This window comes from Miniopterus schreibersii, assembly GCF_964146895.1.
Source record: "Miniopterus schreibersii genome assembly, chromosome: 15".
NCBI classification, from domain to species: Eukaryota; Metazoa; Chordata; class Mammalia; order Chiroptera; family Miniopteridae; genus Miniopterus; species Miniopterus schreibersii.
In genome coordinates, this window is record NC_138115.1 from 3512315 (window position 1) to 3526964 (window position 14650).

The window sequence follows — 14650 nt, forward strand, 5'->3', positions numbered from 1 at the left end:
AATTTGGGAATGGCAGGCCTTAAATCACAGCTCTCCTCTCGGGGGCTTATGCATCAGACTCCAATGCCACGGTTAGCGTTAGGTGTGTTCGAGTCTTGTCTCCAACCAGCCTTTACAAAAGCAGGTTTCATGGGCAGCAGCACTTTCATGATAAAACTGAATTTACCAGCAATTAGACACTCGCCTTTCTGTCAGGTTCTCATGTGCTATATTCTCCAAATCCATCCACACACATTCTGTACTTTTTTCCACTTGGGGAGAAGTAAAAACTCACAACCAGCGGAACTTCTAGCCCGCCTGTCCCACACCTTGTCTATTTTTGCTCTCCCTTTTCCACCTCCCCTCCCCGCTCTCTGCATTTTCACTGCTCTGTAAACGGAAAGGCACTGAAGAGAGGGACGCTGAGCTGCGGAGCGGAGGCCGGAGAGGGAGAGCGGCCAGGTCTCCGTCCTGCGCCGCCACCCAATGACCCAGTGACGCCGGGGAGAGGCTGGGGGCACAGCCCTGCTGGATAATCTGGGACAAGGCAGTGAACTAGCCGCACGGACAGACTACAGGCCACAGTCAAGTGCAGGAAAAATATCCAAAAGACAGTCATTTAGTGTAAGAAACAGGAGAGGGGAGGAGACGTGAATTACCTCTTTTTCACAGTTGGAGTTAAGTGTGAGCATGGCCATGGGGCTGTTGGGTGCGCTGCTCCCCGGCACCGGTGGCATGACATGGTCGCCAGGCTGGTGTGGACATGGCAAGCTCAGGACTTGGTTGGCATGTTTATTTGCTAAAGTGGTAGAAAGGTACTGCTTTACCTGCTGCCTCTGGGCTTGCTGTATGTGGTACTTGGTGGGGTTTTCGAGGTGGGTCTGCACCTGAACATAGCCACGGAGGGAAGAGAAGACAGTGCTGTTATTTGTGAGTTCGCACAGCTCTTGTTTTAGGCACAGACATGAGACGTGCCAGCCCACTGAGAGGATGAGAGATTAGTCCCTGCTGGGCACCAGGCACTGTGCTCACGGGATTTAATATGACTGAAATTCATTCAAAATCTAACTCTTCGGATTTGGGCTCATCCGTTGCCCTGTTTTATTTCCCTGCTAATGAGAGGTACATCCTTTTAAAACCTCGGCCCTTCCTTCTCATGTCTAAAATACACAACTGTTTGTAGGGCAAAAATGTCCCCGACACACCTGAAAGGGTTTATTAAGAGCAAAACAGTAATCTAGAAGAAGGGGCATAACCCGGTTTCACTTTCCTTGGCACACAGAACAGCTTTTTGTTTTTAAAAAAACGAACTCCACGAGAAACACCTGTAAAACAGTTATAGAAAATAGACGCATTCTGATGACTAAATCGGCTGTGCGGACTCCTTCCTCCCGTTATCTACACACAATTATTCCGCTTCGTGATTAAGATCGTGGACTCAACCGAAAAGGCAACTACACGTTAAGCAGCTTCTCTGGAAGCTTTAGCACTTACATGTGTTTTAAAAGCATAATATTAAGCCACCAAGATGTTTTTCCTCCTTTCTTAGTTCTCATAAACATTAATACAGAATTACAAATGCTTTTTTAAAATCAATGATACTCAACCTAGAGTCACCTTTCCTTGATAAAACAATTTAATCTTATGAGCTAAGCACAGGAGCTGATGGAAAGAGCACAGCCATGCACTAGGGGAAAAGTCCTACTAATACTTTGTTTAAAAATAAAATTGAATTACTTCTTACAATAGATAGCATCAAACTACAATTATTTCAATAATTGTACTTATGGAAAACAGCATGTCCACTGCAAGAACATGAAAAGGTGACTTACGCAATCTATTGCAACTACATTTCAGCGGCTGGGTAGAAAAAAGGGTACAGCTCACCTGGAAGTGATTATATTCTAGCATTTCCAGCATAACAGCGTTAGGTGGCCCCAATCCAACGAGAAGCGGCAGGCTACTCACTCCCTCTACTCTCTGTAATTCCAACTGAAGGCTGACTGGCAAGGAAGGCACTATAAACAAGGTGTCCCGAGACACCACCGGAAACTTTGTCACAGCAGCCCTGCTTATAATAACCTAAGCTAATTAGTTATGCATGTAAAAAACCCGCTCACACAAGGGTTGTTGTTTTTTATTTTTGGAAGCCCTACAAGTTTGGTCTTAAATATTGATATAAATGCCCCCCCTGGCTTGACGTCATGCTTTTTTTCATAAATATAAAAGAACCTTTTAAAGTGATGAGCTATCAAAGTCAAACTCACTGTCAGATCAAGGCCAATCCACTATTCATCTTTAGTTCCAGTAGGATTAATAGACAATGGAATTTCTCTTTCAGCGATAGGTTCAGAGCTGGATGCCCCCTTTGGAGAACACACTGCCTGCAAGTTGCTGTTACACATGAGATTTTTCTAAGGGCCAAATAGCTGCCACTTATGACTGCAGAAGATGCTCTTTTTAGTGTGGAGCAAGCAGCCTGTGCCGAACCTGCAGGTCCATCCCCTCATCTCACATCCTGGTCTCCAAGTGCATCTTATCCTTAGCTGGACAGATGTGCAACCTTCCTGCTGGCCTCACGTCAGGAAGAGGGGGAGCTCTCCTAAATAAAATAGAAACGTGCACACGTGCACACACACGCACAACTGAATGCATATTTACGTGGAAGTATATTTAAGTGGAATAAATGTCTCTCCAATGTAACTCTCAAATTAGAAAACATGAAAATTTTTACTAAAAATCTTTCAATATCATTCTCAAGGCTAAGACCAGTAAGAGTTACCACGCACACAATGGAAGTATTTGTATATGTACCCATTTATTCATTCCACTACTTACCGTTATTATATGCTAAATGCTGCACAAGGCATAGAATATACACTGTGAACACATAGATATGGTTGCCAACTTTATGAAACTTACAGTCTAGAGTGAGGAAAGGAAGAAAAAAGGCTAACAAATGTACATCTAAAATGATGATAATGGATAATATTCACTGGAGAATTGGGAGCTATTTTAAGCATAAAAATTTGAAATTCAATACTTCGGTCCACACACCCAGGAAATGAAGTCCTGAGGCTGACAATCCCAGATCGATTCAGATGGCTGAGCTAGTGCACAGGCTCACAGACATTCTAAGTTTCCTGAAGGTCCCAGACGCGGAAATAATGAAGACAACAGACATTACAAAAATAAACATAAATGAGGGCAATGCATGCAAAGTGCTTATTTCACTATTACACTTACAGAGGAAAAGGCTGCACATTTAAAAATAAACGTTAATTCACTGGCAGATCCTTATTCTTTAATGAATCAGAAGTTTATGCTTTAGTAAGGAAAGAGGCCACCTGGTCTCTACTTAGCTTTGCCAGTGAGGCCTTCACTGCATCCCAGGGAGGGGGGTGGTGGGGGGGGTGGGGGGGTAACCAGAGTGGGATGTCAGGGTCTTTTTAGGTTTCAATGAAGTTGAGAACAGAATGGTTATAAACACTAGGCAGTAGAGAGGCCCTCTCCAGCTGTTTCCAATCCAAACACCTGAAACAGGAAACATAAATGAGGTTCATGAGCTGTGGGGCGATAATAGGGAGTGGTGAGGTTTGTGGCAAACTAGGGGACAGGTGACATAAACTGCAGCTGATGGTGGGAGTATGGGAATATCAGGCCAGCAGAGCTAGACTTCCCACTTCTTCAATTTAGCTGGCAATCTGAACTTTTTGGAGTAAAATTTCCCAGATTAAAAAAATGATACCTAATTGTGTTGTGTTTTTCACATTGTATGTAACAAATCAAACTCAGCCACAAGTGACTAGAATGTGGTCTCTGCTTTCCACTGTTCATGAGGACAACCTTCGTATCCATGTTTCCTGGGGGTGGCGCCAGTCTGAGAAGTTAGTTCCTCTTCTGAGAACTTAGTGTCAAAACCCAGGCGTGCCCTGGTGCTTCTCAGCGAGGCAGCCCGCCTGACAGCACAGTCAGCAATTTGAAAACTGGGTTCCAATTCTGACTTTGCCAGTCACTCCTTATGTGATCTTCCAGGGGTCCTTAGAGTTTCCAGGCCTTCCTTTCCCAGATGCTCAGTGGGGGTGATAACAGAACCTGCTACAGGAGGCGTTTCCAGCATTACATTAAACAGTGCCCCAATGAGACTTAGCAATGTATCTGAAACAGCTGTTCTCAAACTTTTTTTCATCATAGCACCCTTTTTAACTCTTCAAGTTTGCTGTGTTTCTGTAGGAATATCAATATTTAGCATATTAGGAATTAAAAACGAGAAAATTTTAAAACACAAGATTACACACTAGCACATACTTCACTGGAGAGCAGAATGATGACATTTTAACACATCCTATAGCATTTATAAAACTATTCTGCATCCTTGTGAGATGAGCAGAATAAAAGGAAACTACCATCCCGGTATTATTATGAAAATAGTTTTGATCTGGCAGGACTACTACAAGAGTCGTTGAGACCCCCAGGGCTCTCTGATAACACTTGGAGAACCACTGATCGAGACCAATTAGCGCTCTAGCATTCTCACCATGCCACCGAGCCATGTCACTCCCTGCCTGGATGAGGGAAGCAAGAGACACAGAGGTTGTCAATCACCACACCCATGAACCCTACACTAACTTCCTCATCGCATGACTCTGAGGCTCTATAGTCCTCTCACTATTTTAAAAGCCATATAAATATAATTTTCTGTCTTCAAGAATCCTAAACCATAGCTTTTTAATTAGTGACTTCCCCTTCATTAATTTTTAAATAGCCAGCAAACAAGCATGCAAATGAAAATATATGTGGCATTAAACATCTGCACAGTTTCTTAATAATTTTTGCAATTTTTTTGACTTTCAAATCAATTTCCCAACATGAGGAATTAGGATAGCAAGTTAGGCACTGCTCAGCACTGGATGCACAGACCACAAAATGAAGCTAGAAAACTTTATACTCTGTCAAAATATCATATTTTATTGATAAAATTTTTATTTTACATAAAGTATGTCCACCATCTGGTTAACTTGCTGTGAAACTTGCTGTGAAACTTTTCTTCCTTGTTCTTGTGTTGTGTTGTGTGCCCTCGACTCAGCAATGACCCCTGGCGACCCTCTGAGTGACATCCACAATCCCCGTCCTCAACGGCCTGCGCAGCTCCTGCAGACTCAGGCCGCGGCTTCTCCTATGGAGTCCATCTGTCTCGCGCTTGATCTCTTTCTTTTCCCGCTGCCTTCTGTTTTCCCAGCATTATTGTCTTTTCCAAAGAACCTGCCTTCTCATGATGTGTCCGAAGCCGCACAGCTTCAGTTTTGTCATTTTTGTCTCCAGCAGTGGAAGTGTTTCAGGCTACTACTATCTTTTTGCCCTATCCTTCCGTCATTCAGATGCTGAATTGAGAGTTAGAGAATTGGAATGGATCACCTTCTAACTGTCACACTTTAGCTTTGCTACTTCCCAGGTGACACTGACAAGCTATCTGCCATCAGTTTCATTCTGAAGACATCCTCGCGCACACCCACTCGTGTAAGATGGTGCCAGCAGACACTGCTATCTTGGCTAAGAAAGTAATTCACTGGACAAAAAAAAAAATCCCCATCTGATGTCCACTGTTCTTCTATTCCCTGTACTACTTATAAACCAGATTACTATAAATAAAATTGAGTGAAAATTCTATAATCCTTTTGGTTTATAATTGATTTTATTTTTTTAATAAGTCAACACAGTGTTCAATTTCTCATTTTATGTTTAGACAGAGATTGTGTTCTTTTGCTCCGTAAATTGAGGGAAAATTGAAGGAATTATAATTCAACAAATTGCTACCCACTGCCACTCCCACACCACCATTCTTCTCTGTTACCTAAATGACGGTTTATAGAAGTCAATTACGCAATCACCATTCCTGAAAAAATGGTAGGACAGGGAATGCTAGCTTCCTTAAATGACTTGAGCAAAGAGCTTTCCAGGGTAATATCTGGTAGGTGCCAAAGTTCTTTCCAGTCCCACAATTATAATGTTGCCACAGAAAAAAAACTCAAGCCCAGAACATGTTGTCAGGCACTCGGCCATGTACACAAGTATCTTAACAGTGAGGGAAGGAAGGACTAGAGTCCTGACCTAAGAGAGAAGAACCAAATCAGAGACAAACAAAAGCAAAAACAGAGCATCCTCAAATAAAGGAGTTAGGAGTGTGCACGGTTGAGAAGCCTGTCCTATTTCCCTCTCTCAGACTCTGCCCAACCTGGCCCTTCCCGATGTTTGTTAAGACCTGTAAAGAACAGATTTTACATTTTTAAGTGGTTAGAAAAGATCAAAAGAAGAATAAGACCTCCTGATACATGAAAATTATATGAAACCAATCAGCGCCCATGAACAGGGTCCCCGCTGCAGCCCCGCCCACTCAGTCACCTGCTGCTCAGGGCTGCTTCCCACGGCAAAGGCCCAGGTGAGTCCTTGCACCAGGGCCCGCAGGGCCCCCAGACCTAACATATCTACTCTCAGGATTTTTACAGAAGGTGCAAACCCAGCCCTGTAGGAAAGTTTACCAAACTAGAATTCAGCTTTCCTATTACACTGAAGTTCTGGCAATGTTTGAAGAAAAGTATGAGGTAATTTTTCTAAAAGGAAATAGTACATGTCTATATAATTCTGTGTAGTTGTTGTTTTTCCAAGTACGTCTAAACCGGACAGGCAGCCATGCAAGAACCAGGGCATGCTTAATTATAAATATAATTTTAGATATAAAGAAACAGAAACTTTGAAAGGAGAGTGGAAAGACTTGCCAGGGTTAGACATCAAACCCAGGCATCCACCGTTCCGTCCCCAGGAGCAAACGAGGCCAGCAGCCCGCACTGCCCACCAGTTTGGGTCTAGGGCACTGAGTCAAGAGGAGAAGATAGGCCCCTGGAAATCCAGAGGGGCGTCACGTACCCTTTGAGTGCACACATAAACGTACATGAATTTATGTTGCACTTGTGTTTGGTCTCTACACTTCCATACCACTTCCTGTCATACTACTTTGTAGGATCATTAGGCTTCTGAATTCAGAGAAATGAGTTGTAAAGTGTACAAAAGGGAAGGATAGCAAATATATTTTTCTAAAATTTTGATGTTGTAATAGAATAAACTAGACCAGCCCTACCAAAAATTCCTAGCCAGTCTTTTATCCTTAGCTAAGGATCTGTAAATCCTGTGTTTGTGATAAACCTTGAGGTGGGAATGATTTGGGTTAGGACAAACGATATTTAGTAGCCTTGGGGAAAAAGGTATAATCATGAGGAAACTCCTCCTATATATATCATTTTTTTAAATCTCTGAGACTAAAATAAGCCAAAAGTCTAAGTATAATAAGAACATCAAATTTTCATCTTGGCCAAATAGAAATATGAGAGGTTTAAGTGTGGGGGCCATCTCCCTGCAGATATTTACAATCCTAGAATACAAACACCATCTACAGAATCAAATTCCTAAGAGAGAAGCAGCAGGAGCTGATAAACGTAATCCATCACGCGCTTTGGGAGAAAACCATGCATTTACAGATCCTGCCCACTGAGGATCGCACCAGCCATTACGCATGGGTATGTCCTGTTAAAATAGCAAGATCTCTAAACTACAGAAAACAATTAGAATTCACTCATTCAAAACTGTCTACCATGCACCAGATGCTGTGCAATTTATATTCACTTTTTGCTCAGGTCAATTTAAAAATAAAACTAAGAAATCACTAGAATAACCAAATAAAATATTCTTAAAAGCCTCTTCACACAGTTTTTTTAAGTCACATGATGACAACGGATTGAATGCAGAAGCAACTATAGGAGACATCTGACCGTGATACATCGGGGAGTACACCGGACACTATGGCCATATACATAAAGAACTAAATACAGAACTGGGTACATGTAAATCACCTGGGATCTTACTACATGCAGCACAATTCTGTAGATCTAGGGTGAGACGAAGGTCATGCATTTCTAATAAACACCTCGGGGACACTCCACGGACCACACCACGCATTGAGCACATTCTCGCTGGAGTTCTACCCCCATGAAGAGAGTTATGTGTTCACCATTCATTCAACAAATATTACTGCAGTCCCTACCAGATGCCCAGGAGCAATCCTCATCTTCCACAGGCTGTGCAGGGGGGGCCTCACCCCTCACCGAGAGGGTGACATTTCAGCACAGACCTGACAGTGGGAGGAGAGGAGCCAGGCAGGTTCCTGGGAAGGGTGCCGGCAAGTGCGGAAGTCACAGGTGTGAGGGAGCCTCACCTGCTCAGGGGACAGCAAGGAGGCTCTCACTACGCATTGTTTACTTGGCTCTACCTTCCCCCCTCGCCTGGTTTTCCTCTTACATCTTCGTCATTTCTTCTCGGTGTCCTTCACTCGTTTTCCCATCTTCTCCTCTGGAATGTCAGTGTGCCTCAAGGCTCCGACCTGCACACACAGCCCTGGTGACCTCAGCCGGCCTCAGGGACTTAAACATCTTACCTGCCTGCTCCACAGTGCCATTTGGAGGACTGCAGACATCTAAACCTTGATGTGTTCACCATCCCTCTAAACTGCTCCTCCCCCGTTTTCTCCATCTTAGTAGATGGCAGCTCCACCCTTCTGTTAGGTTGAACTATATGAAATGGCCTTTTTTTTTTTTTGTAGGTAAAAAATGGTCTTCATATGGTTCAACCTAGTTGCTTGTTCTAAAAACCTTGGCCCCACCCAAGCTACTGCCTCAGAACCTCTGGGTGTGGGGGCCAGAAATCAGAAATCTACATTTTAACAAGCTGGCCAAAGTTTGCAGACCCTTGCCCACTCCAGCCTGGGGTCATGACTTCTCTAATCTTATCTCCCACAACCATTCTAAGAACTTATTCAAAATCCCACCCCACATGCTGCCAGTGCTCCTGATCCCCTACCCTGCTCTACTTTGTCTAGACTATGGCCTGGCATGTCACAGACACTCAGCAAATACTTGTGAATTAATGAGTCAATGGAGCCAGTGTGGCCGAAGCACACAGATGAGGGGAGAACAGAAGCTAAGAACAAGCAGCTGGCTGCGTAGGCCCTTGAGGGCTGGAGGCTGGAGCTCTGACAGCCTCTGAAGTGTCTTGAGGAAATGGAGACATGACAGTCCCTCGCTCTTCCTCACCAACCCAGAAAGCTCTGGGGGAACTAGGTCTCCAGGTCAGGTAGTGATTTACAACCTGATCTTTAATCGAATGCCCTGCTGTCCTCTGAGGGTGTGCAGAGCGGTGCCCTGCTGTCCTCTGAGGGTGTGCACAGAGCGGTGCCCTGCTGTTCCCTGGGGGTGTGCACAGAGGTGCCTTGCTGTTCCCTGGGGGTGTGCACAGAGGTGCCTTGCTGTTCTCTGGGGCTGTGCACAGAGGTGCCCTGCTGTTCTCTGGGGCTGTGCAGAGAGGTGCCCTGCTGTTCTCTGGGGCTGTGCACAGAGGTGCCCTGCTGTTCTCTGGGGCTGTGCACAGAGGTGCCCTGCTGTTCTCTGGGGCTGTGCACAGAGGTGCCCTGCTGTTCTCTGGGGCTGTGCACAGAGGTGCCCTGCTGTTCTCTGGGGGTATGCACAGAGGTGCCCTGCTGTTCTTGGGGTGTGCACAGAGGTGCCCTGCTGTTCCCTGGGGGTATGCACAGAGGTGTCCTGCTGTTTCCTGGGGCTGTGCACAGAGGTGCCCTCCTTTGCTCTGAGGGTGTGCACAGAGGTTGCCCATCCTTACAGCTCTCACCTATGTGGCTTAGGGCCCTGAGGATCTAAGACGCATGCCCAGGAGTCTCCAGATTTGCCTCCATCTCTAGGCTTCAGATGCCTGGATAAGTCACAGTTAAAGCAGAGGTCCTCAAACAGATGGCTCTTGGGAACAGTCCACAGGTATGGCTTATTGGCCTACCCAGTATTTAATTAAAAACAAAGTTTTCACACTAAAGTTTGGATTTCTGGTTACTCTGGATAAATCAGATCCAGCCACACAGCTCCAGTGTAGTGGGTCCCCCAGGGACAGAGCTGTGGAGAGCTCCCCTCTCCTGAAGGGCCGCCTGCTCTTCACTGGCCAGCCTCCCCTGTCCCCTCATTCTGGCACAGACAGCTAGTCGACTCAGGTCACTGCCGACTCCTGAAGGCACCCGAGTCAGCAAACCTGTGTCTTCCTTCCACACTCCACATTTGGAGGCAGCTCCAAATGTGAAGGAATGGCGGTGTGTGAGCTTAGAAAGAGAGACAGCAAATGAACGACCTCATACAATGTGGGTGAGAACATACAATAAATTGATTAAGCCTTGAAACGGTACATACATATCTGTCAGCAACTGCGCTTTCTAGAACTTTTCTAAGGAAATCAGCAGCGATTGCAGTGAAGACTGACGGACACGGATGCCAACCAGAGCATTTTCTAAGATGGGAATGGTCCAATGACTACCCTAGTCCTCCGCCTGGCTTGGTAAAACGTTTTATAGGGACACAGCCATGCCCATTCACTTACAAACAGCCTGTGGCTGTTTCAAGCTATAACAGTGCTGGCACAAAAGCCTAAAATACATATTTATTACCTGACCCTTTACAGAAAGTGCGCCAACCATTAACCTCTAATAACAAAAAAATCAGAAACAAATACCTAATAATGTGCAGTGGATTAAATTCTTCAGGAGGCAACCATGCAAGCTCAGGGTCCCCAACCTGGATACTACTGATGCTGGAGCCAGATCCTGCTTTGTTGTGGGGCTACCCTGGGCATTATAGGACACTGAGCAACATCCCTGGCCTCTGCCCAGTAGATTCCAGTAGACCCTTCCCCCAACACCAGCTGTGGCCACCAAAAGTGTCTCCAGACCATATGTCCTGTGGGGCCAGTATGCTCCCAGCTGAGAACCACTGCAGATAGATGGATACAACACAGAAGGACTTTCTGAGGGGAACATTCCTAATGTACGTAGGAATACTTAAGCAGGTTAGAAACAGCATGTACACATTGATCATGAATGGCTTAAAAATGTTGTTTCTACATATGCCTAGACAGAAAGACCACAAAGTCTTCGCAATGTCTTCCTGGGATGATGGAATTTAAGCGACTATTACTTTACTGGTTATTTTCTATATTTTTTATAATATACATGCACTAATTTTGCAATTAAAAAAAATTATAAATTCCACAGAAAGTAAATTCTGTGGATCTGGACAAATAAAAATATATTCAAGCAGAATTCCTCTACTGAAAATTTGCAAGCAACAAGTAAACCCATGAAATTATTATATAATGATGAAATTTACCTCATTTGAACTTTTCAAGTGCTTGTCAGATTAAGAGGACCCTGTTGTTTATGACTTTTTTACTCTAACATTCAAGCCCAGCTTGTATATTTGATAGATTTTTATGGTCTTATAGAGGGCTGCAATTCCCTGGTCCAGTGGTGCCCTTATAACAACCCATTGTAAGGATGGTCCGACCCTTCCTAATGGGGGATGTGAGTGTGGCTTCCATGTACTAGGACTTTTCCTTGTGCCCTAGTTCAGCACTGCCTCAGAACTGCAGACTCCTCGTTTTAGCATTCCCCCCCCAAGGGCTCCCACTGTTTGCAGTTTATAGGGTATTAGAGATTATGGCACCAGCAGCAAAACTCCTTTCCATGAGGACCGACTCTTAAAAAACTGGCCATGAGCAAGTGTGTCAGAGATGGAAACACTGCCCGGGCCTAAGCAAAGGTCAGCCAGAAACAAGAGTTGCGTGCTGCAGGCTTGAAGGTCGAGTCCAAAACTGGCAGAAGCAGCTGCCTCGTAATAGCACAGATTTCGGGACCCACATCTTGAGCCTGAAGGTCTCCTGGTGCCTGCGGCGGGCGCTCTCTTGGGCAATTCCGAGGACATGCCAGATATGTGAGGACGAAATTCCAGGTTGCAATCAACTACCGACAGCAGCAGCTTTCTGACCGTGCTGGGCAGGCCCCTGACTGCCCATTTAACCCCTCCGTCACTCAGTAGCCATTTCCAGGGGCACCGAGGGGGAGCAGAACTAGAGGAAAGCTCCCGATCCCACAGAAAGCTCCTGATCCCACAGAAACCATGTTTCAGCTCAAAAGCAGCGACGAGCACAATGGAAACAGATCAACAAAGAAGGAAGAGGGTTCCAGAGTGGCGTCTGGGGAGGCGGGACGAAGTGAGGCGGCGCTGCGAGGGGGCCCCGACGCCGAGTGCCAGAGGGGCTTCAGTCCCCAGTGGGGCTCGGCAAAGCAGAGGGACAGGCCCTCAAGGGCTGCGCCAGCAGGGCGGGGGTGTGACCCGGGAGGGGCAGTCGGCCAGATGTTTACCTGGAGCTCTGCAGGTCTCTGAAGGGATTTTACTTTTCTTCTCTGACACTGACAAGAAGCCTCTGGGAGGTTTTAAGCAGAAAAGCGACATGACCTGGAGGACATGTAACACATCACTCTGGGGTCAATGTGGTGGGAGGTAAACGTGGATGCAGGAAGAACAGTTGGGAGGATTCTGTAGCCAGAAACGCAAGGTGGCGACGCCGTGGCCTCCTAGGGATGAAGCAGGCTGGCGTCGGCTCTAATTTAAGAAAAGCATGCATTCCACGGCTTTCTTATGCAATGCTCCACAGCGTCTCACACCACATCAAGAAGTTATTATACATGGTTACTGCACACGGTTATAACACCCCACATATGCCTGCATGGAGCACACCCACGACGCATATGGCCAACTGTCAGAGCACAGTGGACAGGGGTGGTCTAGTATTGTTAATATCTGGTTGGAATTTCACATAGATCTCAGTTCAAATCCTAGGCAAGTTGCTTCAGTGTTCTGAACTTCAGTTTTCTATTTGCAAAATGCGGTCATGGATACTACCTACCTAGTAGTTGCTGATCTTGTCGATTATTTTAAGTGATAAAAATGCATGAAAAGTACTCAGCACATAGTACATGCTCAATAAATAAACAATGCTCTCTATTATTGGGAGTCCTGGACTTTTCGCTTTCACATTCAGGTAGATCAGTGTTATATCATTTCGCTCATTCATCTCAAAAAAATTAAGGCCACCTTGAAGGAGTGGAGGGGGCAGAGGAGAGGGGAAACATGTTAGGCCTCTTTCAGTCATCTTCTAACCTCTGTCTTTTTAGCTGGCTCAACTCTCACGGACAGATGGTAAGGGTAAGAATAAATGGGAAGACACAAGCATCTTAGTGCATGGAGCACTTGCCAGCAGAGTGTCACACAGAAGCTTTGGGGGAAGTTTTTCTTTCTCCTGCATCCAAATGATCCAGGCAGTCACTGAGGCTTAAACTGCAAATCAGGGAAACTGTAACTCCTGAAAACTATATGCAAACTTTGTGTATTTTTCTAGGAAGAGGTCGAATGTACTGAAACATTTAAGATGAAACTAAGTCTAAGAGTTGCAAGTTAGAGAGAGGTTTCTAGATGAAGCAACAGGCCTGAGTTGGTGACTTAAGCTGAGTGAGGAGTCCTGGGGGGCTCACAATGCAGCTCTCTCTGCTTCCAGGTAAGTCAAATAAGTCACTATGCTCATCTATACCGGGCATACACATGTATGTATTAGACACTTGAATGCATTTTCTATCTTGCTTTTCTATAAAAAGGACAGTCTTACAGTAGCATGTGTACTAAGCAAGCACTTGCTCGACCTACCAACCTATCACAAGATTGAAATGGCTGTTTTTTTCCTTGCCATTCTGGATCTTTGCCTCCACCTTTCTTCCAAAGGAGCTGACTTTAGGTTCCCTGAGCTGATCATGGGTTCAACATGACCCAGTCCTCCTCTGTGCTGTGGTCGGCCCGAGCATCTCTCAGAGGAACATTTCATCAACAAAGCAAGTCGGATCTGCCCATGGGGTATTCTCACTAATCAAATTAGAAGTGTATATTTTAGCCACAAATAAAAACACTTTTTTTTTGCTTGCAACAGAGGATACAAAACCAAATTCATATTGACCTTTTCAGATCAAAGTCAGACTGCCTCTTTCAAACAAAAATGGCCAATGATCTATTTTTATGTCTGTATATAAAAATACAATCAACTGAAACTTAAGCTTATAGAGATATTTAGGAGGAATTTTGTTTTTTTCTCATTAAAAATACATTTCATTTGCAATAAAATGATTCATCACGTTCTACAAAGCAAATTCTCAGAGAGATTTAAAATTTGCTGCAAATCTATAAAAATTTATGGAGGTAAGACACACCTATACCAAACCAGTATATGTGGCTGGGATAGTCCTATTTGGATTTCTTTGTGTGACAAAATACTGAATACAATGTGTGAAGGGGAAAGGAAAAGAACACTTCTTTTGAGAACTGAGGGGGGTTTGGAAAGAGGTGAGAAAATGGGAATAGACTGGAGTTTCTTATAATGAAGAGAAAGAATGTGAAGAGTGAAAATGAAGTAATTATTGAGCACCTCTTATGTGCCAGGAGGTTTTTCTAAAAGTGTTCAGTGGGCCCCTCATCTAATTGCCACTACCACCCTACGAGGCAGGGGTGCTATTACCCCCAGTGTAGTGATGAGAAAGCCGAGGCTCGCTCCCAGCCTTGATACCAGACACCTCTGTGTTATGAGTTACCTGCGGAATTCGCATTTCACCATAGTATTTGTGGTTCTGAAACTGTACACACAGCCTTTGTAATAATGGTTTCTTCTGAGTGCTTGTTTTCACATACTTGTTATA

The 14650-nt window shown here is 44.8% G+C and overlaps 1 protein-coding gene across 13 annotated transcripts in view; it reads right to left on the bottom strand.

The window, feature by feature from the left end:
* MITF (melanocyte inducing transcription factor) overlaps positions 1-14650 on the bottom strand; it is a 209892-nt gene that overhangs the window by 27624 nt on the left and 167618 nt on the right. For 8 of the 13 annotated variants that reach the window (XM_081159153.1, XM_081159148.1, XM_081159149.1 and 5 more), the window contains one exon: positions 639-866. In XM_081159153.1, the coding sequence (XP_081015279.1) occupies positions 639-866 (228 nt within the window). The remainder of the gene's footprint in view (positions 1-638; positions 867-14650) is intronic. The other 5 variants (XM_081159158.1, XM_081159157.1, XM_081159159.1 and 2 more) reach the window with 2 other exon arrangements.